The 22105-nt window shown below is 50.2% G+C and overlaps 1 protein-coding gene across 3 annotated transcripts; it reads right to left on the bottom strand.

The window, feature by feature from the left end:
- Positions 1-3: 3 nt before the first annotated feature.
- On the bottom strand, positions 4-21328 carry CSNK2A1 (casein kinase 2 alpha 1). 3 transcript variants are annotated; one of them, XM_057416571.1, is made up of 14 exons: positions 18060-18269; positions 9186-9376; positions 8048-8159; positions 7675-7776; positions 7214-7264; positions 6501-6560; positions 5951-6034; positions 5668-5778; positions 4984-5085; positions 4084-4184; positions 3299-3447; positions 1741-1827; positions 1144-1297; positions 4-336 (listed from the first exon to the last, which is right to left on the bottom strand). In XM_057416571.1, the coding sequence occupies exons 2-13, from the start codon at positions 9284-9286 to the stop codon at positions 1182-1184; spliced, it is 1176 nt and encodes a 391-aa protein (XP_057272554.1). In that variant the 5' UTR covers positions 9287-9376; positions 18060-18269; the 3' UTR covers positions 4-336; positions 1144-1181. The 3 variants fall into 3 exon arrangements, with proteins under 3 accessions (XP_057272554.1, XP_057272553.1, XP_057272552.1); XM_057416570.1 differs by lacking the exons at positions 4-336; positions 18060-18269 and adding an exon at positions 21259-21328 and having other exon boundaries at positions 989-1297; XM_057416569.1 differs by lacking the exon at positions 4-336 and having other exon boundaries at positions 989-1297; positions 18060-18267.
- Between the last annotated feature and the right edge of the window lie 777 nt (positions 21329-22105).

The raw sequence follows: 22105 nt of genomic DNA, 5'->3' as shown, positions 1-22105 counted from the left end.
ACCTCGATAAATAAAACCAAATGTTTATTTACACCAAAGAATTCCAACACTGGATCTTTCACATATGAAGGACAAAGTATATATACACAGCAAGGGGTAGCAGGGCTGTAACGAGGGTGCTTTTTCCGTTGTCAATGATAATAGTTGTCCACAATTACTGATCTACCATTCCGGGTTAAGGGAACTCGCTCCGTCCTCTCAGTGCGTATTTACAGGACTGTGAGGTAACTGGATTCTCACCACATGGCACGTGAGGGAGGGGATGGGGGTGAAGATGTGGGATCGGACTTGGCGCAGTCTGAGTTTTCCAGCTTTAAGTAGCCACCAGCTTGAAACCTAGAGAAACGATTTAAAAGAAACAAGATACCCAAATAACAAAGTAATTTCAGAGATCCAGACCCCGGGAAGAGGGAGCTCCAGGCTGGAGCCCCGGCCTCAGAGCTGCCCAGGACCCCGAGTGAGCAGAAACTTCATCTTTTAAGACTAGAATGACATGCAGGGGGGTGAATTGGCATTGTGGTTGGCTCCTAAGGAGACATGATTCAGTCCAATTTGGGTGTCAAACATTATCTGCACTCACTCCTTTTAAGCTTTATCCCACCTCTCCATACTGGAATTGTCTCCTCAGCAGACCCTGGGCTGGGTGGCAGGCGGGACATGGGGTTCAAGTGAGTGGTACTTTAAGAATCCCCCTCCCCTGCCCCACAAAGACTTGGTTTGGTTCTGGAGAAGAGCACAATGCCCCAGGGTGTAAGCTCATGGAGGAGGAATGGTGGGAACATGAAGAGATTTCCAGTAGGATGCAAGGAAATGCTGTTGATTCAATCTGTTGTTCTTAAATGAAGAGTACTTTTTTTTTGGGGGGGGGAGGTTGGGGATGGGGACGGGGTGGGGAGGGAGCAACTGTCCAAGAAATATTCCAGCTGTGGGTATTTTCAGGGAATCCCCTGAGTTACGAAAAAGTTCAAGTAAAAAAAGAAAAAAAAAATCAGCCTATAATAATTTTGTATATAATGACTGAACTACTATAAATCCACAAGCAACAGTTCAGACACGGTGCCTCCAAAGCGTTCATCCCCTCCCTTCCCCTGCCAGGCACGAGCTGCCTCCTGAGCAGGGGGTGAGGGGCAACCTCTTCCCCACCTGACCCAGCTCAGGCCGCAGGACACAGGAGCCCCTCACTACTGCTGAGCGCCTGCAGCAGCTGGCACGGGCATCCCCAGCGTGGTGGTGGCGGAGATGACGGGCGAGCCTGCTAGAGGTCCCAGGGGGGAAGGTGTTGGCACTGAGGAAATCCCTGGAAGAGAGACAGGGAAGCAGGAATTAGAGTGGCACCAGCGCAGCGCTACGCGGGACTCGGCTTCGTAACCCAAGTGCTGTCCCTTTGCAGGTTAAGTTTGCTGCTGCTCTGTTACATGTTCAGAGCTGCCAAAATAAGCTGAGATTAAAGAGCTCTCCCTGTTCTCTGCAGCCTCTGAAGAGTTGCTGAGGGGCAGATTCAGACTTCAAAACATCCAACTGCAAAGCACTTCTTAAAGCAAGACCAGAAAAACAGCTCAGGCTGCGGTGAGGCCTTATCACACTCTCCCACCCACTGCTTCCCAGCCCTCTGTGCCCTTGTCATCGGCCCCAGGAGATGATCTAATGCCCCACCCGCAGACCTCACCCTCCTGGATGCTCACAGCACATGTAAATGCTGTCACACACCACCCAAGGAGAAGGGTCAGCAGCAGAACTGACCTGACATCATACTCGCACTGCTGACGGGAGTGCTGCCACCCGGCATGTTGGAGGAGCCCATCCGAGCCTGGTCTTTCACGATGGGATCTAGGAAGAGCAAAGTCCCCTCAGGTGATGTGGCAGCAGGCAGCAGCTGAAGCACACACTGCTCAGCCGGTCCTGACAAGCTGCCCATGGCAGGTAACATCAAGCCTCGTCTACCAGAAGCTTCCACCAGCTCCAGTGGGAAGCACCCAAGAAGGTGCCAAGGAAACACCACCAGTGGGAAGTCACCGAAATGATGCGCTTTGGAGTTCAGCAAGAGGAAAAACTGAAGGACATGAAGGTAAAGTTTATCTCCTCTGCTAAGGATCTGTGTAACTGCAAAGCCAAACCCAGAGAACGGGTGTAGCAAGCAGAGATTAGCACCAATTACAACTGTATGTCGTGTCTCTACACACATCACAAGAGCTGTTGTGTCACTGAGCTCCTTGTCTTCTGTCAGCTGTTCCCAACTTCTGCACTAACTCTGTTCCAGGGTTTAAAGGGTGGCTACAAAGACAATGGAGACTCCTGTTTGACCAGGAGTCACATGGCAAAGAGCAGGGGGACGGACACAAGTTATTTCTGGGGAGACTCCAGTTGGACACAAGAGGAACATTTTTCCCACTGAGAACAATCAGCCACTGGAACAACCTCCCCAGGGAAGTGGTGACTCCTCCAGCACTGGTCATATTTGGACCAGAAAGGTTGGACCAGATGATCCTTGAGGTCCTTTCCAACCTGGGATTCTGTGATTCTTCATTTCCAGCTGCAGGTAAATAACACTGCCACCTGAGCTGTGACAACCTCCTTCTGCCTCCCAAACCTACTGCATCAGAGAACTGAACTCCAAATGCTGCCCTTCCTCACATGGAGCTCAGTACAAGCTCTGCCTCTGTTAGGACATGAGTTAATTTAGCTGTTTGTCTCACAGCCTTCAGCTTTACTACTGCTCAGACTTGCAAAACATTTCACTTGAACACCTGCCACAGGCATAACACAGAGCTGTGCTGGTTGTTGGTGACCCAAGTCTGTTCAGCAGCAAGGAAACAAAAAGAACTGAGGAAATACTCATTTTGCATTATTATAGCTGCTTCAAACCCCTAAATATCAAGATTTGTGAAAAGCAGCAAGTGGTTAAAAGCATTTAACAGTAAAGTACATTTTGTTTTGCAGGGCCAAGACCTGAATATACCATTCACTAAGGCACAATTAGGAACATAAGTTGTTAAGAGGGCCTTGACAAACCAGAGCGTTCTGGGTTTATGCACCCCACCACCTGCTGAAGTTAGCCTGGGTTTAGCTGCCTGAACACAGGGCTGCCCATTCACTGGCCTGACTTGGGTGTGTAACACCATTTCCTCAGCTGGTGTGGGTGGCAGCGGCCTACTTGCTCCACCACAGAGGCATCCTTGGCTCCAGTGCAATTCCTTGCAGACCAGGCTCATTACGCTGCTCTTCTGAGCTCTTATCTGCACAACCTACAGGGACAGAGATTTCCCAGAGGCAGAACTCGTTGAACAACCCCTGTACTTACAGAAGTAGGGGTGCTCCATGGCTTCTCTCGCTGTGAGTCGTGACTGGTGATCGTATCGCAACAGCTTGTCTAAGAAATCCAGAGCTTCTGGACTCACCAGATGCTGGTTCTCACTGTGAACAAAGCGCTCCCATCGCTTACGGGAGTGTCTGCAGGGAAGAGAGACCCCGGTCAGGCAGGGAAGAGGACAGCAGTGCCAAAAGTCACCCTTCTGAAGAGCAAGAACTGCTCAGATGTCCACCTCTGCTCAGTGTGGCAGCCCCAGGGCTGAGCTGTACCAGTGCACAGCAGCAGTACACCGCAGCTCCACAGGGCGGCACGAGGACTCAAGGTCAGGATGGATTTACAGGCCTAAAATCCAGTTTCTCTTCCTCTTGATCCCTCAACATCAGTCCCTTGTGGGTTGGTTTGTGTCACACAAAATATGAGGGGGAAAAAAAAGACACAAATGCCATCTTATGCAGCACCTGATCTTTTGCACTTAGAGCACTGTTTTGTTTTCTCCCCCAGAACACTGGAGAGAGCATCTGCCCTTCATGCTTTATGCTCCAGCAGTTCATTTACTGCCTAGGTGACATGAAAAGCCCTTCCTCAAGTCCATTTCCAGAAAAAGGACCAGGGGAAGCACTGAAAAAAGTGATCAAAGGCACAGTGACAGCTCTCAAGAATCTTGGCTCTGATATCTCCCAAAAGCATGAGGTTCAGTTTACTTCAGGGGCTGCTGACAAAGCAGTAGCTCTTTGGGTCTACCAAGAGCTCATGAGCTACTCTGGAGCTTGGCTCACCTGCCCAAGATGTCATTGAAACGTGGATCCAGCTCGATGTTGTACTTGTCAATGTAGTCATACAGATCTTCTGTTCCCAGCACCTTGGCTATCCTCACCAGCTGGGAACAAACAGACCAAAGTCACAAAGGCAGGAGCACATTCCCTTGGGAGCCTGAATGTGGTCTCGGTGTCTGAACCAGCAGCCACAGGGTCACCATGACCATGCCTCCACTCACAGCTGGAGCTCGGTAACCCCATAGCCAGGAGGGAGCTGCACACCCCAACAGCACTAACACCCAAGACCCTGCAACACCAACTCCCCTGGTAGCAAGATAATACTCAAAAGCAGTGGGGGGAAGGCAGGAATAACTGGTCATGAAAACAGAAACTCTGCATCTTTCACGTGCAGGGTGAAGCACCAGCCTGGAGGGCTCCAGAATGGAGGTTTGAGAAGAGAAGGTCACTGATTTTCCAGGACTGCCCACCAGTCAGGTGCAGAGCACGTGCTAAAGGTTTAAGTATAAAAACTCTGGCCTAAAGGCAGCACAATGTTTTCAGACTCTAAATAAAACAGCACCAAATGCAGAGTTTCCAGACAGAGGGGAGGGAGGACGGACAGTGCCAGGGGTCTGCACGTAACAGAGCCTCAGGAATAGTCAGTCTGTGTGCCAGAAGCCCAGCATTAATATTGACAGAACTTTCCCAGATACTGAGTAGCTCAAAAGCACAAAGTGTAAATGTCTGTCTATGTCACTGGTTAGATAATCCTGCACACTTGAGAAAAGGAACGTGGCTTCAAGACTGAGCAAAGAAGCCATTAACAAAATGCTGAAATTCTTCTTCAGATATCCTGATAGAAGTGCAAGGAGGAAACCTTCATTGTGCTGAGAGTACTCTGACTGCAGGACCAGCTCTCACCTGATCATAGTTGTCATGGCCATGGAAAAAGGGCTCCTTTCGGAATATCATACTAGCCAACATGCAACCCAAGCTCCACATGTCCAGACTGTAATCATACATCTGTACAGAACCAGAAGGACAATTCAGTGTCTAGTGAATGAAGCAGAACAGACTCTCAATACTAACAGGGTCCCCCCTCCCTCCAGTGATCCAAGGGAAGCATCACAACGGGAACCAAAAGAAATGGACTCCACAGCATGCATGGACAGGTGAGGAAGTGCCTTCCTTCAGAACCAGCATGGAGCAGAAGCCACCAGTATCACTGCTATTTCCAGCCCATAATGCAAACTGCCATCAGCTGCCGGGATGGTTTTAGCTTTATTTAGTCCATGCAGTACTGGCTGTTCCCACAAGGGCTTCGTTTCATTCCTGGACTTACTGCAAACACAGCCCTGCTAAAACCACATTCAGCATTTGTATTCCCAGCACCCTGATGACAGTTCTGCAGCTCTTCCTCACGTCCTGAGACTACTCAATAGTTTCTTTAACTCAGCAGCTTTACAGCCACTGCTTTCTGTGATGCATTTCAGAATGGGCTGTCCTTAGCTCCAGGTCTCCAGGAACCTGAATTTCTGGTTTGCTGCCTCGAAATGGCACAGACTTCCCATATGGAAGCTAGTGACAAATCCCAGTATTCCTTACCTGATAATCTACAAGGAGTTCAGGTCCTTTGAAATATCTGGAAGCCACTCTGACATTGTACTCTTGTCCAGGGTGGTAGAATTCAGCCAAACCCCAGTCTATTAGTCTAAGCTAGAAATGGTAGAAAACAAAGATCAAGGGATGCTTAAGAGTTCCATTTTACCCTTCTCCACCCCTGTGCAGATATCTGCTAGCATCACTACGCAGAGGTACCCAAAAGGGATCCTAGCTTGCCAAGGGAACAGCAGGCCCCCCTCCCCACCCTCCAGCCAACCCATGCTACCTTTCTGTGCTCATGGTCAATCATGACGTTGTGAGGTTTGACATCTCTGTGCATGATTCCCATGCTATGGCAGTAATCTAGAGCCTGGAGGTGACACACAAAGAAAGAGATGCTGCAGTCACAAGGACCTTTCAAGTTCAATGATAATTCAGAGCTATTTCCACATAAACCCAGTCTAACCAGACTGCCTGTAGGGTTATATCCTGGACTAGGCTTGGGGACCACAGACACGACTTCTAGAGCTCCCTCTCAAAGGGTTGCCACTGCAACAGAAGTGTTTTGACTTCACCTCATGTGCTTCCTCATGCAAATGGCATTTCAGAGTCTCTAAGAGCACAGTCACTAGGCACTGATCACACACACCTCCCTTCTCCAGACTCCCAAGGAGAGAATATTTGTTTCAGAAGAATGGATAAATACATTTAACTTTACATCAGAGCACAAAAGCAGCCAGCAACAGCTTACAATCCCCACTAGTGGGATAACGACCACCTCTACAGGATTAGCTGAGTGCAAATCCTACAAATCAACCAACAAAACACTAACTTACCTTCAAAATCTCATACATGTAGAATCGAATATCATAATCTGTTAATGTCTGGTACAATTGCTGTGGGACACAAACACATCCTGTTAGTGTTCAACACCTCAGCAACACCCCATCCCTGCCAGCCCTGTGCTCTGCTGCTGTGCTTCTCCAAACCTCCTTGAAGGCACAGGACAAAGTTTCCCAAGTTCCTCTGATCCCACTCCCAGCTCATCAGGCTGTTCCTAACCCTCACCCTTACAAATCCCACATTCACTTCCAGCTCAGACAGTATCCCCCTCTTCACCACCAGCCTCACGCATTATGCTGCAGACTGGGTCTCAAACAGACCTCCTCCTGAGGCAGGTCAGTAGGGAAGGGGACAAATAAACATTTAAATCCCTTTCCCCAGAAGCATGGAAACCATAGAAACAGCTGTCCACATTTAAAGTGCTTCCAATAGTTATACACCGAGCATAAAAGCAAGATGTTTCATAAGGACAGCACCGACAGGCCACAAGGTAACATTAATTTGTTCTGGAGGTTAGAATGTCACTTGGAACCTCCTGTGGCAAAAGGGAACTGAAGGACTAGTTACAAACTTCTGCATTTACCTTTGAAAGACAGTTACTGTGTTGGAAGGAAGTGATCAACCAACCCACCTGCCCATTACATACTTGCCTTTCCCCAGAAACACATTAAAAAGAGGCTTTCAAATGGAAAACATGAGACTGTACCTTAAAGTCTGTGTTGTTTACGTGTTCAAAAACCAAAGCGGGTGTTCGAGACTGCAACAGAGAGAACAGGGTTCAGCTGTGGTTAAGATGAGATAACATGTTTGCACTTAGGATAACAAGTTAAATCATTTCTACTCCCAAAACTGGTAGAAGCCCCTTTGCCTTGGATGCACTTGATTCCCCCGAGACAAAAAGCAGAGGCAAAGCCTGCAGCACTGTTAGCAGAATGCATTAACTTGTCTCAGGTCACTGGTATCTCACCCTTACAGCAAGGGGCTGAAGGCACCTGCAGGGGCAGGGCCCTCTAAAAGGAGTTAATCAGATTAAGAGCTGATCTGATTAAGCAGTTCAAAAGCAGGATTTAAGAGCAGGGGAAAACAAAGAGCCAGATCAGAGCTGAAGTCAAACACAGCAACTTCACCATAACCCCAGAGGACCCTTTAAGGTCCCTCCACACTCACCACAGGATCTTTTACTATATCTGCAAGGGTGATGATGTTGGGGCCGCCCCGCAAGTTCTCTAGGATCTTAATTTCACGCTTGATTTTCTTCTTTTTAACAGGCTGGAGAACAGAAAAACGACAAGTAAGACAGAGCATTGCAGTAAAGGGAGGCCAAGAGCTCAACAACCACACCACAAAGGTGGTGACTGCAAGTCAGCAAAATACATTGGAGCCTTTGCAAGTGAAGCTCAAACACATCTTCTTGTTACCTGACTGCTCAGTATCTGCAGTCTCCTTTCTAATCACACAACCCTGACAGCTACCAACATTGGTTTCATATGAAGGAGGGTCAGGAAGATGGTTTCTATCTCTTGCCCAATCCCCAGCTCACCTTGAGAATTTTAACAACTACTTTTTCATTATTTGTGATGTTGATGGCTTCAAACACTTCGCTGTATTTGCCTCGGCCTAATTTCCGCACTAGCTGGTAGTCATCTTGATTCCTGTGGAGATAAGAAGTTAGAGTTAGTTCCAAAGAGCTCTGGCATTTGCATCACGATTTACAAACTGGTCCTTAACACAAACTCACTGCCTCACCTTCCAGACAAGGTGGATTAATGAGTGTCTTCATCTGAGCACAGTGATTCAGAGTTAGGAGAGGAGCAGGGAGTTTCTACTTGCCCAAGTTAGGTTCAATCCAGAACTGATTTCTTCCACAGCAGGTAACATAAGCCTGACTATGCATCTCAGCAGCGGCAAACTCGACCTATCCCTTCCACTGGTCTCTACATTTTTCCTTGTATAATGTTGTTAAAAATCAACACAGCCAGAAAGACCAGAACTTTCAGCACTGGCTTGTTTAAAACCAGAGCAGGCACAAGCCACCACTTCGGCTCAGCACACTCTGTACACTTCAGAACCCAGGAAGCACCACAAAGCTGAGGGCAGAACATAGCCCAGGCTCTGCTATACAGAATGGGGAAGGCAGAGCTACAAAGAATGGTGTCACTGCTGGCTGATTCTTGGACAGTTCAGTCATGAGCTCAATTTAGGCACCTCCTTCCTTCAAAAAGCAGCAGACATCTCTTCCAGTCACTCAGAGAGCTGAGCAATAAGTCACAAAATAGCAGGTACCTATTTAAGTCTGCTGAGTGTCTTCACCCACTCCAGGCAGAGGCAGCTTCAGGCTTTTTACTTCTTTTCAACCCTGATGTTTAGATTGTTTCAGAACAAGATTTTCTTCCCTCTGAAAGGGGCCATTTCCTGACTCCCTGCAAACACTCTTCAACCCAAACTCTTTAAGGAAGCTGCTAAAAACATCCCTGCACTGTTGGGGATTTCACATTTTGACAAGAAACACTTGGGAAGCAAGGCTGTGATCCCAACACTTGCCATGCACACAGGCAGCTGCTACGGAGCAGGATAAAAGCTTGACACTGCTGGTGCCTGAACTCCCCATGCACTAAATGCAGGATCCTGCAGGGATTGATCCTGGTCCAGGGACATCCAGAGGGAGCCCAGAGACTTACCCCCACTCAACAACATGCGACTCATAGTCCCAGTACTCCCGGGGTCTGTGTGTGTTCACATCCGTGTAGACTCTGGCCCTGCTCGGCACGGGTCCCGACATATCAGACAGGTTGGCAGGTGGGAATGATGGGATGGCAAATCAGAGGCTGCCTGGTCTGCACTGGAGGATAATGGCCTTGGATTCTTCCACCTGCAGAGAGAAAACCAACCAGAGGGTAAAAACCTCAAGATACTATAAAAATATTCAGGTTAATCATTAAAAGCTGCTGAGGAGAACCTGGAGCCCAGCCACGGGCTGGGATCACCTGCCAGAGCCTGAAAACTGTTTGTCTGCTCCCCCCCTACGCAGGACGGGATCACTTGGCAAAAGTAACCCCCCAACTTTGCAACTTCAGCATGGATTTTCCAAATGAGGGTTACAAAGAGAACCTTCCCAAAGGGAAGAACTGCAGGGTGTGTAGCTGCAGACTAGACTCACTCCTTCCATCCAGCTCCAGAGTGAAAGCAACAGCCATGGGCTAAACCTCTCCCCATCCAGGAGGAATGTGCCTGCCATGGAACAAACACACCTCATTCACTGCAGGCCACACTATCACTTCTTGCAAGGCACCACTGAACGATGCAGCAAAGGGGTGACAGACCAACAGGTCACCTGCACAACCTAAATGAAGCACTTTCTGAAGTTTCAACTTCTAGAAGGACCAATTTTCATCTAAATCAGAACTTTGGGATTTACCGGCAATTCTTGAAAGGACCAAAGCCTTTGTGCTCACACACAAAGGTTTGTGTGGCTACAGCGAGTCCTTCTGTGCAAAGAACAACCAGCAGCAAGACAGGAAAGGCCACTGTGAAGACCTTAAGGCCAGTTACCAACCATTCAGAGACCCAACGGCCTGAGGATGCTCAGAGCACTTCACAGCAAACAGAGGCGGGCAGAAGAGTTTGACTGGGATGGGGCACCAGTTTCAGTCACAACTTTCTACAGTCGTGACATTAAGAGACAGCAGCATCTGTGTTAGACATGGTGATTTACCCACACACAGAAGAAAAACTCTGCTGCACGTCTAAAGAGGTTTCTTTGCATTCTGCTTGTGCACATTGCATTACTGAGACTAGTCAAAATGAGTCAAAAAGAAAGCTACTGTATGCCACAAACACCCTAATTTCTGAACACTTATCAGGAACTTAGTGCAGTTTTATACCAACGAATAGCGTCCTACCTAAACCAAAAGCAGAGGCTCTGCACCTCTCAGATCCTTCCCAAGTGAAAGCCAACATATTTTTAAGCATTCAAGCACAAAAATCTCTTTGTCAGCTTTCAAAATAACCCACGAGGAAGGAAGCAGCATCGGAGCATGAAAGAGCATTGTTCAGGGTGCAGCATGTGGCAGAGCCTGCATGGCCTTGTTTAAAGAAAGGCTCTTGAGCAGCAGGGCAATAACCTAAAGACATAGAATGTAGGTATTTGCTGTGCCAATGTCATCCCTCCACAGAAACAACCACCAGGGTGCAGGAGGAGGTTAACAGCCACATTCATCAGAAAGATCCAGAATCTACTCAGTTAGCTCAGGCTATCGGATACATCACACCAGAAGGAAATTCTAGAAGCAAAATCCTGCTCTACTGGCACCATTTATGTGAGGTCTGCAGCACTGCAGTCTGCTGCAAGGACCACAGCTACAAGCAGAAGATGGTATATGACCTGGGGGATGAAGGTCTGATGTCCTTCACCACGAGCCACAGCCTGACCAGCAACCGGCTCTGCATCTGGGAACACAAACATGAGGTCTCCTTCTGGTATGGACCAAACCTCCATGGACCTCAGGTTAGTTTTTGACCTACTGACACACAAACAGTGCTGAGGGCAGCTCTGGGTAGAGAGGGGCTGAGGTAACACAGTCCCAGGGTCAAAAGGGACAGGACACTGTTCCAAAGCCCACTGTGGAGGTGACTGAAGGCCACCCACCCATCCTCAGCCCAAGCAAGGAAGGATGGGGCACTGCAGCCAGGTTCAGCTAATGGAAGAATATGAAATATGACTAAATACTCTATTCCTGGACAAATGTTAGTCCTGTAACAAATTACACTTTCAGAAGATGAGGCAGCAATCATCTGAGACCTCAAACCATTTATGTGGCATGACTCAGACCCGTAGAAATTAGATGTATATTCCCAAAACACACTTTGGCCTTAACAGCACCTGAGTTCACTGCACCACTTTGAGGACAGTGAAATTTAGTGGATTTCAGAGTTTATGTTTCCCCTCATTCCATGTGCTTCTGGCAGGAGATGCCCAACACTCTTGTGCAGGAATTAACCCAACACCTCAGTTGACTTTTGATTTGAGCTTTTCAGCACAAGTGGGTATCAGTGAGAACACGTGGCTGCTCCCCACCCAGCCCAGCCTGGGTTCAGCATGGAAAAAAACAAGAAAGAAAAAGAAAAATCAATCACATTATCTAAAGGCAGATCAAATTGCAGAGTGGTTCTTACTCTGTCACGTAGCTCCAGCCCAGCACTGCCTGCACGTTGTAAGAGAAGGGCTTTTTCAGGAAACCATCGACTGCAGCTTCTAAGAACAGCACACAATGCCTGTGTAGGGAGGTGGGTATTATTGTCTGCTGTTCTCTCTACAGGAAGGGGAGAGTCTGCACAGATCATTTGTGTTTCAGGCAAAGACAGTACATGCATCTACACTTACCCGGCCCCAGAGCTGCTCGAACCGCTCAGGAATTTGTATGTGTTTTGCTCTCCCTGTCCCCAGAGGGGGATAATTTTGCAGAGGCTCCAAAAGCTCTTTGGCAGAAGGGACTGACACAAATAGGGACAAATAATGGGGACAGGTGTGGTTGTGGAAGTCAGTTTAGCTCCAGTTTAAAGGCAGAGAACATACAGTGTGAGCAGTGATTGCACCTACATGAGTGTCCTGAGCTTGTTATGAAAGATGAGTTCTGCAGAATCCAAACAGAACATGTCATTTATTCATTCCCACATTAATGACAGGATCACAGAATCATTTATATTGGGAGAGACTGCTAAAAGTAACCCAACTAAAGGAGATTGAATTAGATGAGGTTGCCATGTGCAGCTCAGCCTTGAGCATCTCCAAAAAGCCAAAATGAATCTCAGAGTTTTAATTCTCTGGCAGAGAAATGCTGAACTGGAAACAACCACTTTGAGGCAATAAACCAGAGGTCACAGAGAGAGGAAGACAAAGCTGCCAGTTACCACCTGCCACGAGCTGCTCAGTGCTAAGGTTTGCCTGTGCAAGGCCAGAAACCAGGTCCTGTGGTGTAGCATTTGTGGTGACCACCTTGGGAAGACTGTCCCCAATAGCACTAACATTGTAGCCGCAGCAAATGAGCACCAAGGAAAAGTTTCAGTGCCAGGTTTTCCCATAGACCTTCCCTTAAAAACACATTTGAGTATTAGCAAACTGATAAGTAGCTCATCTCTTGCAGAGCACCTTATCAAGAGCACCCCAGGAGACCCTGTTCATCCCATGTATAAACAGCTCACACTAACACAGGCGAATGCACCCCGCGTGCGCTGCTGATAGCGAGCAGTCAGGAGACAAACCCAACTGCACCACCACCATAGAGGAACCTTTTAGTTGAAGGGCTACTAATTAAAAGAGATCAGTTCTTAGGTTTGAGTTATTCAAAGATCAGCCTCAGCAGCTTTGCACACCATGTTTTGTACCTAAAGCTCAGAAACCAGGAAAAAGCCTCCCAATGTTCACTCCGAGTTGGATTTTTAAACCACTTTCATTTAAACCCCTGTTACAACCTCCCTCCTTTTAAAAAGGAGTTTCATCACCCTTAAAATGCACTCTAATCCCAGTGGCAATCCCAAAGACTTGATTTCTTGTGGAGTATCCATACGTACAGCACCTCAATTCCTATAGGAATCTCTTGTGCCTTCTGTCCTTCCAGATGCACCCACTCTGAGCAAGTAGCAACAAAACACAGCTAAGGAATTTGCACATTAGTTTGAGAAGCACCTGCTCACCCTCTAGTAAAATTCACCTCTTTTTAGTCAAGAGTAACTGAGATACTGGAATATTCCTTTTCCTCCTTTTAAATGGAAATGCTTTTGGCACAGAGCACACAGTTACTCACTCAGAACCCTACACCTAGGAAGTGGCACCAGTATGACACAGCACATAGACTCTGAGCGAGCTGGAAGCCAAGAGCTTCCCAGAACACTGGTGTCCCAGGGAACCTGGCCAAGCAATGACCTTTGTGGATCAGATGTGGAGTGTAAATACTGCACCCAGGAACACGAGCGCCGCTTGACACGGCCTCCCTCTGGAACGCTGCTAACAGCACAACCTGCCCTCGGTGCGAGCACTGCCCTACCAGGAGTTCCAAGTTCATCCCAAGACTGAACCCAGGGAGCCACACCAATGTGGTCACTATCCTCCCCCGCCCCGATTCCACCAAGACTAAAAGAGCCATGACTATTTCCAACACTTTACCAGTTCCTGACAGACTGTCCCACACAACCTCATGGAGAAAGGGACACACAGAGCTCTGTCAGACAGGGCTGGAGATTCCCTCTCACTTCTACTTTCTCCATGTAATCTCATTACCAACAGTGACTGTGAAACACTAAGGCTGTGAAGAGGCCAGGCCAGGCAGCAGCCGGGTCACTCTGTGACTAGAAAAGCTCTCTGCCAGCTGAGAGGAGCAGGGTTCCAGTAAATAGTCCGGAATCAGAAGCTTACTCCTTTCTTTTACCCACAAGTGCAACTGAGATGTCCCCTTTCACAGCAACAGCTTAAACCCAGGCTCTGAAATCCCGAGTGCACAATGTGCTCTGTTAGTGTAGTGAGAGGAAGCATGACAATTAGCACATAAAATTGATTATCATTTCCTTCACACAGCCCATTGATCCCAGGGCAGGAGCACTCGCTGCTGCAGAGTGTGGGGAGTATTTAGTACGGGACAGACACCACTGAAATGAAAAGATCAAGACATGCTTCAACACCAGGGTCCAGCCTGCTGCTGGCAGCCAACACCAATCAAACCCCAGCTCACCTTTAAAGGAAGAATTAACAGTAACCAACTTTACAAAACCCCATGTTGTAGCTCACAAAAGAAACCTGATTTGTGCGTTTCCACGATGCTGGAGCTGCAGCAATGCCATGTGGAACAGATGACCTCCACAAGTCCCTTCCAACCTATATTTTTCCTCCGATTTTATAGCTGAAATAGAAACAAGCCTGGATTAACACAACTGACATTTTACACCCTTTCCTGGAGACCATTCGCCTACTAAAGGGAATTCAGTGGCAGAAAAGGGGATTTTAAAATATGATTGAGCTAAAAAAAAAGCTTAGGTTTGAAATCCAACTTTTCTCTTAGTGTTTTCTTGGAACAGCACATTCTGCTCCAACTACATTCTTCCACCAAAATCATCTTCTAGGTTCCTCTTAAAGAGCTGCTTGTGTCTGGCTGTGGAGAAACAAATCATGATATACAACGACCTCACCATTCTCTTAAACAAGGCATAACCAGCCATTAGGGAAAACAGTCGACGGCTTTAGTTGAACTGGAAGAAACATCTTGGAGTAATTCTGCATTAGCAACATCCTAAAACCAAACCGGTTCCTCCTTCACCTTCACTGATTCCTCTCTGAATTCCTCACAGCTCCTGCCAATGAAGGGGTCAATCTCACAGGGAGCATCACTGCCTCAAAGTCACAGGACTGCCCACGGGATGGTTTTACTTTAACCCCATATTCTGTGATCACTTCCATACTTGGGGAAAACTTCACTCTCCCACTCCACAAGCGCAGAGGGTGGTGTCTGTCACGTCTGACACTCCCCAGGCTGCCCTGGCAGTGTCACTGCAGCCACATGCTCTCCCAGCAGCAGCTCTGGCACAGTCCTCATTGTTGTGCAGACCTGGAATGGCTGAATTTTAGCGGAGCTTTCACAGACCCTCTACAGGTCTGCAGCATCTCAGCTTAGTTTGGTGTCCAAAGCCCCAGTGTTGGCAGCAGCACACGTACCTGGGGTAGGACAGGTGGGACCCGCTCCAATGGCAGATGCCAGTGATGGGAATGCTCCTCACTCCATCTCCTAAGGGACTTTATACAGAACAGTCAACTCTGAAAGCTCCTCTCGTCCCACTTCTCTCCAAAACCCATGGACCATCCTCATATTCCAGAGCTAGGCCAGCACACAGAGCAAACGGAAAGCTTTTCCCAACATAAACACATCAGGACTGACCTGGAACGAGGCTGTGTGGACATCACCAAGACACCCAAGCTCCAGCAGCCAAGTGCAGGCTCTGCCACCATTCCCAGCCACCCCAGTGGATATCCTCATTGCCAATGCTGCAGACTCCTGACACAACCACATAAAATGGCTACAAAGGTAACCAGGAATTGCCAAGCTAACCTGTCGGAACACACATACCAAACCAGAAACCAATGGCAGCACTCTTCTGGGGCATCCTCCTCCCACCCCGAGAGCTTAGGCTGAGCAGGGAAGGTGGTGGGGTATTCAAAGGCACATCTCTTTAGTCTGACCTAAAGCCAAAGAGAACCTGCAAGGACTTCAACGGGAAGAGATTCTTTTTCTTCTAAGGCACTAATAAAAGTAAAGCTCCTCCTGCTGGGGCTTTGGACAGTATTTTCTAAGAACCATGTCTGAGATCCAGGGCCACCGGAGGACTTCCTGAGGGCTCACCAAGGGGAATGTTCAGCCCCACTCCAGGCTCTTCCCAGCTGACATTAGGTCAACTGGCAGCATCCTCTGGAAAGTTCTCCCTTCCTCACCACTGCTAAGGGACACAGTAACTGTTTTCCTCACTAATGAGCACACACAGGGTAGGACAGGCCAATCCTTCAGCTGATTTGTCTCCTGTGGTTCATGGAGAGAGAGATTCAGCTAGAACTGAACTGAACCCACCAGCTGTAAAGTTACATGTTTTTCATTGATCTGATCATGCTATTCCTAGAGGCAGGAGCTGACACAAGAGCTGAAGGATAAACCTGGTGCAAACCCCTGCCAGGAAGCAGAAGTTCTACCATAATTCTCTAAAAACCCATTAACACAAGATGAACCTGGCCACAAGCATTCTGACAATTAAATGGGAAAAATAAGCTATTAAACTCCCCAAATCAGTATCTATGATGTATCAACACATCACAGCAAGTGCTGGATTTACACAGCCTTAGCCAGGTGAGGTGAAGTTACTAAGATTTCAGTACTTCACACCCATATTTTGGAGCCTGGCTGAACCTGGTGAGCACAACAGCCACCACACATGGTAACTGAGCAGGGACATGAATGCTGAACCCACCCTCACCATGCCAACCCACAGCACTGCCAGCCACGGGCAAGGACACGTCTGTCCATCTCCACAGCATCGTTCTTCACACCCTGCAACCACCCCTAATGCCACTGTGCAGCATCAAGTCATGGCTTAGGATCAGGATGTATTTATACGCTTGGTAGGATGCATATGTTGGACATATGCCTGGATGCATCATTCCAAACTACCCAGATTTAATGTGTAAACTCAGCTGAAATGGATCTGAATGCCACACAACTTCCTCAGCAAGCAAAAACCCTCCTCTTCTTTCTGGAGTACAAAGTGCTGCTTGATCTGCAGAAAGGAAGGCTGGAATTCCAACAGCACACTGGTAACAGAGAGAGAAATCTGTGACAAAACTCACAAGAGGAGGAACACTGCAGGAGCTCGTGCTTTGCCACACTGGACATTCATCTGTGGTGTGTGTCCACACTCTTCCATTTGCAGAACACTACAAGTAAAGATTTACTGACAACTGCTGCACAGGTGTGCAAAGATATGCTGAGGAACTGCCTCCCCCTCGGCAGGACACCAGGGCAGAGGCACCACTGCTCCTCCCTGGACATGCAGAGGACTTTAGGGCACTTCTACATCACATGGTGAGACCTCTCCCACCCAGTTCTGGCTCTTAACCCAGTGTTAACCCCCCAGCACACGCTGGACTCTCCCAACATGTAGCTCAACTAAAACCAAGATGACTTTACCCCTTGGTTACTCAGAAGGTGCAAGGGCAGAGGCCACTTTTCTGCAGAAGCAGACTGAATAACTCCATTTTCTAGCACTGCTGTTAATACTCAAAGACACGACCATGCCACTGGCAATCTGAAACCAAATTTCACTTTGGCCCCAAATTATTTTCCACTTCCATCTAGTACATTTTAGTCAGCATCCACTTCAAGGGAATTGCCATAAACTAATGCAGCCATTAGATCAAGCAGCTGGAGTGGCTGCTCTGTAATACTCCTTACATTCAGATGGGTCATAAGGACCATGGCACAGGGTGCCCAGAGAAGCTGTGGCTGCCCCATCCCTGGCAGTGTTCAAGGCCAGGTTGGACACAGGGGCTTGGAGCAAGCTGCTCCAGTGGAGGGGTCCCTGCCCGTGGCAGGGGTTGGAGCTGGAGGAGTTTTAAGGTCCTTTCCAACCCAAACCAGGCTGGGTCTCTATGATGATTCTAATCTAAATCTGAGAATCTAATTCTCAGAAATAAATTCTGTGGCAAATTAAAGCAGTGAAATGGTGACCTCCCGACCAGGAGTCAGTGGTGGTATTGTCTCGAGTCCACAAAGGACTCCAAGTCTCCCTTCTGCTCCTCAGCTTCCCAAAGCAGCAGCATGAAAAAGATAATAAAATCATTTGTTTGAATAAAACTGTCCAGAGCAGCCTGAACAAAGGAGGGGGAAGACTCGTGTCAGACTCATGTGGCTGCTGCTCCGCTGCTGAGGCCTGGCCAACAGGGGCTATCTGTGAATCGTTGATCCTACAACCACATCAACAGCCCCACTTCTCACCTGCCTTTCCCCCCCAGCAGACAGGTCTGGCACCTTGAAGGCAAACAGGGTCCAAAAAGCAGCTTGTAAAACCCCTCTGCTTTCAGCAGCAGTTCAGGAAGCTGCAGTCTCCTTTCCAAGGCGGTTTTTCCAGGTCCAAAGGAGAACTCTTTTTCTCCAATCAGGTTCTGTAAGTTCCAGGAGTCAGCTCTTGGAAGCCCCTGGAAGGAGATATCCAAGCTCAGAAAAGTTATCCAAGAGTCGTCTTGCAATGAAACCAGGGAATGTCTGCAGCCACGCTGAGGCACAGACCCTCCCGGTCTTCCACCTGGGGGCTCATTCTCTCCAGACCCTGATGGAACAATAAGATCTAAGATGGCCTCAACCTCACCCTGAGTCTATAGAACAGACACCCCAATGTAAGTATGTGAGCAGTGGAGGAGCACTGGAGATGCCAGGTCTGGTAACCCAGAAATAAAGCCCTGCCTCCTCAGAAATGTGCCATGAAATTAATCACACCACCACAATGTCACCCATTTGCTTCTGCCTTCCTTTGCCCGATTCCTCAGAGGGCACGAGGACAGACGAAAAGAGAAAATTAGTTCTGTAAGGAGAAAATGCAGGGAAAAATTCCAGCGGAAGGTGTGAGGACAGCAGACAATAAGGCAGGAGAAGTTACATCCCTGTCCCTTTTATCACAGTTTTCCCTCTACAATTCCACACATTTATAACCACCTTTTGGCTTCCCGCATTCCCAAGATTTCCACCTCAAACCCACATCAAGCCTGCGCACCCAACCTGCGCTATCTGAAAACACCCAAATCTCAAGTACTGAAGTTTTTCCATGTCTCGCCTTCAGGGACCAGCATTTTCCCAGCTCCTTCCCCAGCAATTCCCCACTCCTGCGTTTGCATCCTCATTCTCAATGTTGCATCAGCTGCTTTCCAGTAAACAAGAGCCATTCAGTGCCCCTGCACACAGCTAAACTCTGCCTCATGTCATGAACGGTCTCCCTGTCATGGTCCAGCTTCCTCCACGTGTGCTAGAACCTACCATCAATTTCATTCTCCCTCATCCAAGCAGCCACCTTGCCAACAGATCCCATCCCTGCTCCATCAGTGCCCTGGCAAACCAGAGAACTTGCTCTGAAGCTCCCACTTGGAGATCTCCACTTTCTCCTTCAGCACCTGACCCTCTCACCACATTTTTCCATGCTCTGGGCCTCATCCCCACCCTTGTGTTACCCAGTTATTCAACACAGCAGCTCCCTTCTTTGCTATGGCCAACGCTGAGACAACATTAGTCTTCTCACTGCAAGGCTGATGCTACCCTCCTCACTGCAGGGTTGATCCCATGAGAGCAGCAGTGCCTCTGCAAGCTCACTGAGCTCTCTGCTGCAGCCCATGCTGAGCACCACAGGACAGGGAGAGGTTTCACTGTTAGTGAAACCAGGTAACAGAGAAAGAAAGGTGAAAAAGGGAACTCTCTCCACTGAAGGATCACCGCCTACACCAGAGATGTACACATTTCATACTCAATGGTCTGGATCTTTCCATAAACCCTTCTCTGGCAGGAGGCACTGAAGAACTGGACTTCCAGCCACGAGGCATGGGTGGATCTTCTGAGGGTGAAAGTGGACTGTTCTGAACATGGGATTGGATGCTCCCAGTGGGAGCCACATCCCATTCCAGTTTTCTTTCCCCAGTTGCAGACACAGCATGTGCCTCCACAGAGGATGTGCCACTGTTCCATGTTTTACCCACACATGACACAGTGCTTGAAGAACTGGAACACTGCCCTAATCCCAGTTTTAGGCCTAAGGAGCTGATCAAGCCTCACACTTTCCCTAAATCCTGTATAATCTTCCCAAGCTCAGTCTCCCCTCTCTCAGCACGAGCATCACCCTTTTCTATGTCACACCAACATGAGCAATGCACAGGACAAGCAACTTCCCTGCACCAACCCAGGGAATCCAGGATCCACACTGGCAGAGTCACGTCCACACCCAGGCCACTGCCAGTCCAGCACAGGACCAACTGTGAGCCTCAATATTCTAAGCAACTATTAGGTCTTTGAAAAGAGAGAGTCAAAGAACAGCCTAAATCACTGCCTGCCCCCCAGCTGCTGTCTCCCTGTGCTTCTACCTCCAGCGGGTGCTCACCTGAAGCCACAGAACGAGCTGCTCTTCCCAAAGGAGGGCAGAGCTCACACAGCCCAGGTGAGCACACTTTGGGGGCCGTGCATGGCACCCGGGTTCAATGCCTGGCATCGAGCTGCAAGAGCAGCTCTGCAAAACCCCAACCCAGCTGCAGGCTGGCCCAACACTGACCCCACACCACTGCAGGCCTCTGGCACGTACCAGGGCTCAGCGAAGGCACCAAGGGGCAGCCCAAGGCACAACATGGGCTCAGGACCCATAAATTTAGAATGCAGAAAGGAGGCACTTGCCCTCATGAGTCTCTGCATAGATCAACGCCTGCTGTCAGCAGAAAACATACCAGTGAGTGAGTGTTTATAACCCAAGCTCTATCGCTTGCACCCACAGCCCTCAGTAAGAAAGAATAACGTGCTCTGACCAACACCACACACAGGCCTTCATAATCTTATCTCGTTCACAAAGCGCATTTTACCAACAACCCCGCATCCTATTGCCCCGAGGCACAACCCCAGCAGGGCCGAGACTGACCACTGCTGCCTGCAGAGGAGAGCAGCGACCGGTGCGGAGACCAGTGCGAACGACCTTCCCCTCCGCCCAGAAAGGCCCAGAACCGAGCCCCTGCGCGGCTGAAGGCGGGGAGCGAGTACAACCAGATCCCCCCGCACCCCCCTGCTCTGCCGGGCAGGGCGGGGAAGCGGCGAGACGGAGACTTGGAGTAAATAACACCTACACCGGGCGGGCCGGAGGAGCTGGAGGGGGGGGAAGGCCGCCCTTCCGTGGGGCCCGGCCGTCCCTGCGCGGCCGGGGGCAGCCCCGGGGGCAGCGGAGGCTCCGACCCGCGCCCCTCCCGCGCGCCCTGCCCGCCCCGCCGCGCCCGCTCCCCCCCCCCCCCTTCACCGCCACCGCCTCCCGCTCTCCCTCAGCGCCCCCCGCCGCGGCCCAGCGTTCCTGAGGGGCGGCCCCGGCCCCTCCGCCCGCACAGCGCCCGCAGCGGAGCGGGGGCAGGGGAGTGCGGGGGAAGCGGGGCAAGGGACACGGCGCCTCCCCCCCCCGCCGTCTGCGGAGTCCCGGGAGCGGCGCCGGAGCCGCCGGTACCTGCCACGGCCGCCGCTCGCCGCCCGCCCGCCGGCCTCACACAGACAATATGGCGGAGGCACAAGGCTCGGCCGCCAGCCGCAGGGACCAGAGCGAGGCGCGCCGGAACCGGAAATAGCGCAGCGAGCCGCGGCGGGGCGGGGAGCGTGTGCGGAGGGGAAGGGGTGCCGCGCCGCAAAGCCTCATGGGAGTTGTAGTCCGCGCCCGGGCGGTACCGGGAAGCGGGGCGGGAGGGTGGGATGGGGATCCCGGTTTACGCCCGCCCGGGCTGAGCGCGGTCCCGCACCCGGTGCCCGGCGCTCGGTTCAACGCCGTTTTCCCGTCGCGCAGCCCCGGGATCGGCTTTTCCCGCATCGTGCACTCAGCCCTCGGCCGCGGGACGAGCCGGGGAGCCCCTGGGGATGGGGATAAACAGCGGGGCACAGCCCGGCCCCTCCGCCCCGAGCTCCCCCAGGGCAGGGCTGCACCGCGGCTCACAGCGCCCTGCAGTGGGGCTGGATGGGGACACGCACCCTGGGCTGGTCACAGTCACAGCCACCATGGCCGGGCCAAGCACCACAGCCCTTTGGGAGGTGTTGGGTTGTGTTAAAGCCATGTCTGACCCCCCCCCCCCCAGAGCCCCCCCATGCCCCGCAGCAATGAGGGGAGCCAGCCCTGCCCCGCTGTCCATGGCCTCCTGGAGAGCTGAACATGGCCACGCTTCACCCCATTCCCCCCCGTTCCCCCGGGGTGTGGAGCCTCCCCCCGGGGACGCCGCTGACCCGAGTCCCCCAGCCCCTCACCCCGGTCACTCCCATTAGGTAAAGGAGCAGCTCGTCCTGGCGGGGGTATCTCCCTCTGCCGCTTT

This window comes from Pezoporus wallicus, unplaced genomic scaffold (assembly GCF_028554395.1).
Source record: "Pezoporus wallicus isolate ANWC-B61680 ecotype Strahan unplaced genomic scaffold, APGP_CSIRO_Pwel_v1 contig_13399, whole genome shotgun sequence".
Taxonomy (NCBI): Eukaryota; Metazoa; Chordata; class Aves; order Psittaciformes; family Psittacidae; genus Pezoporus; species Pezoporus wallicus.
This window is presented reverse-complemented; position numbering and strand designations above follow the sequence as displayed.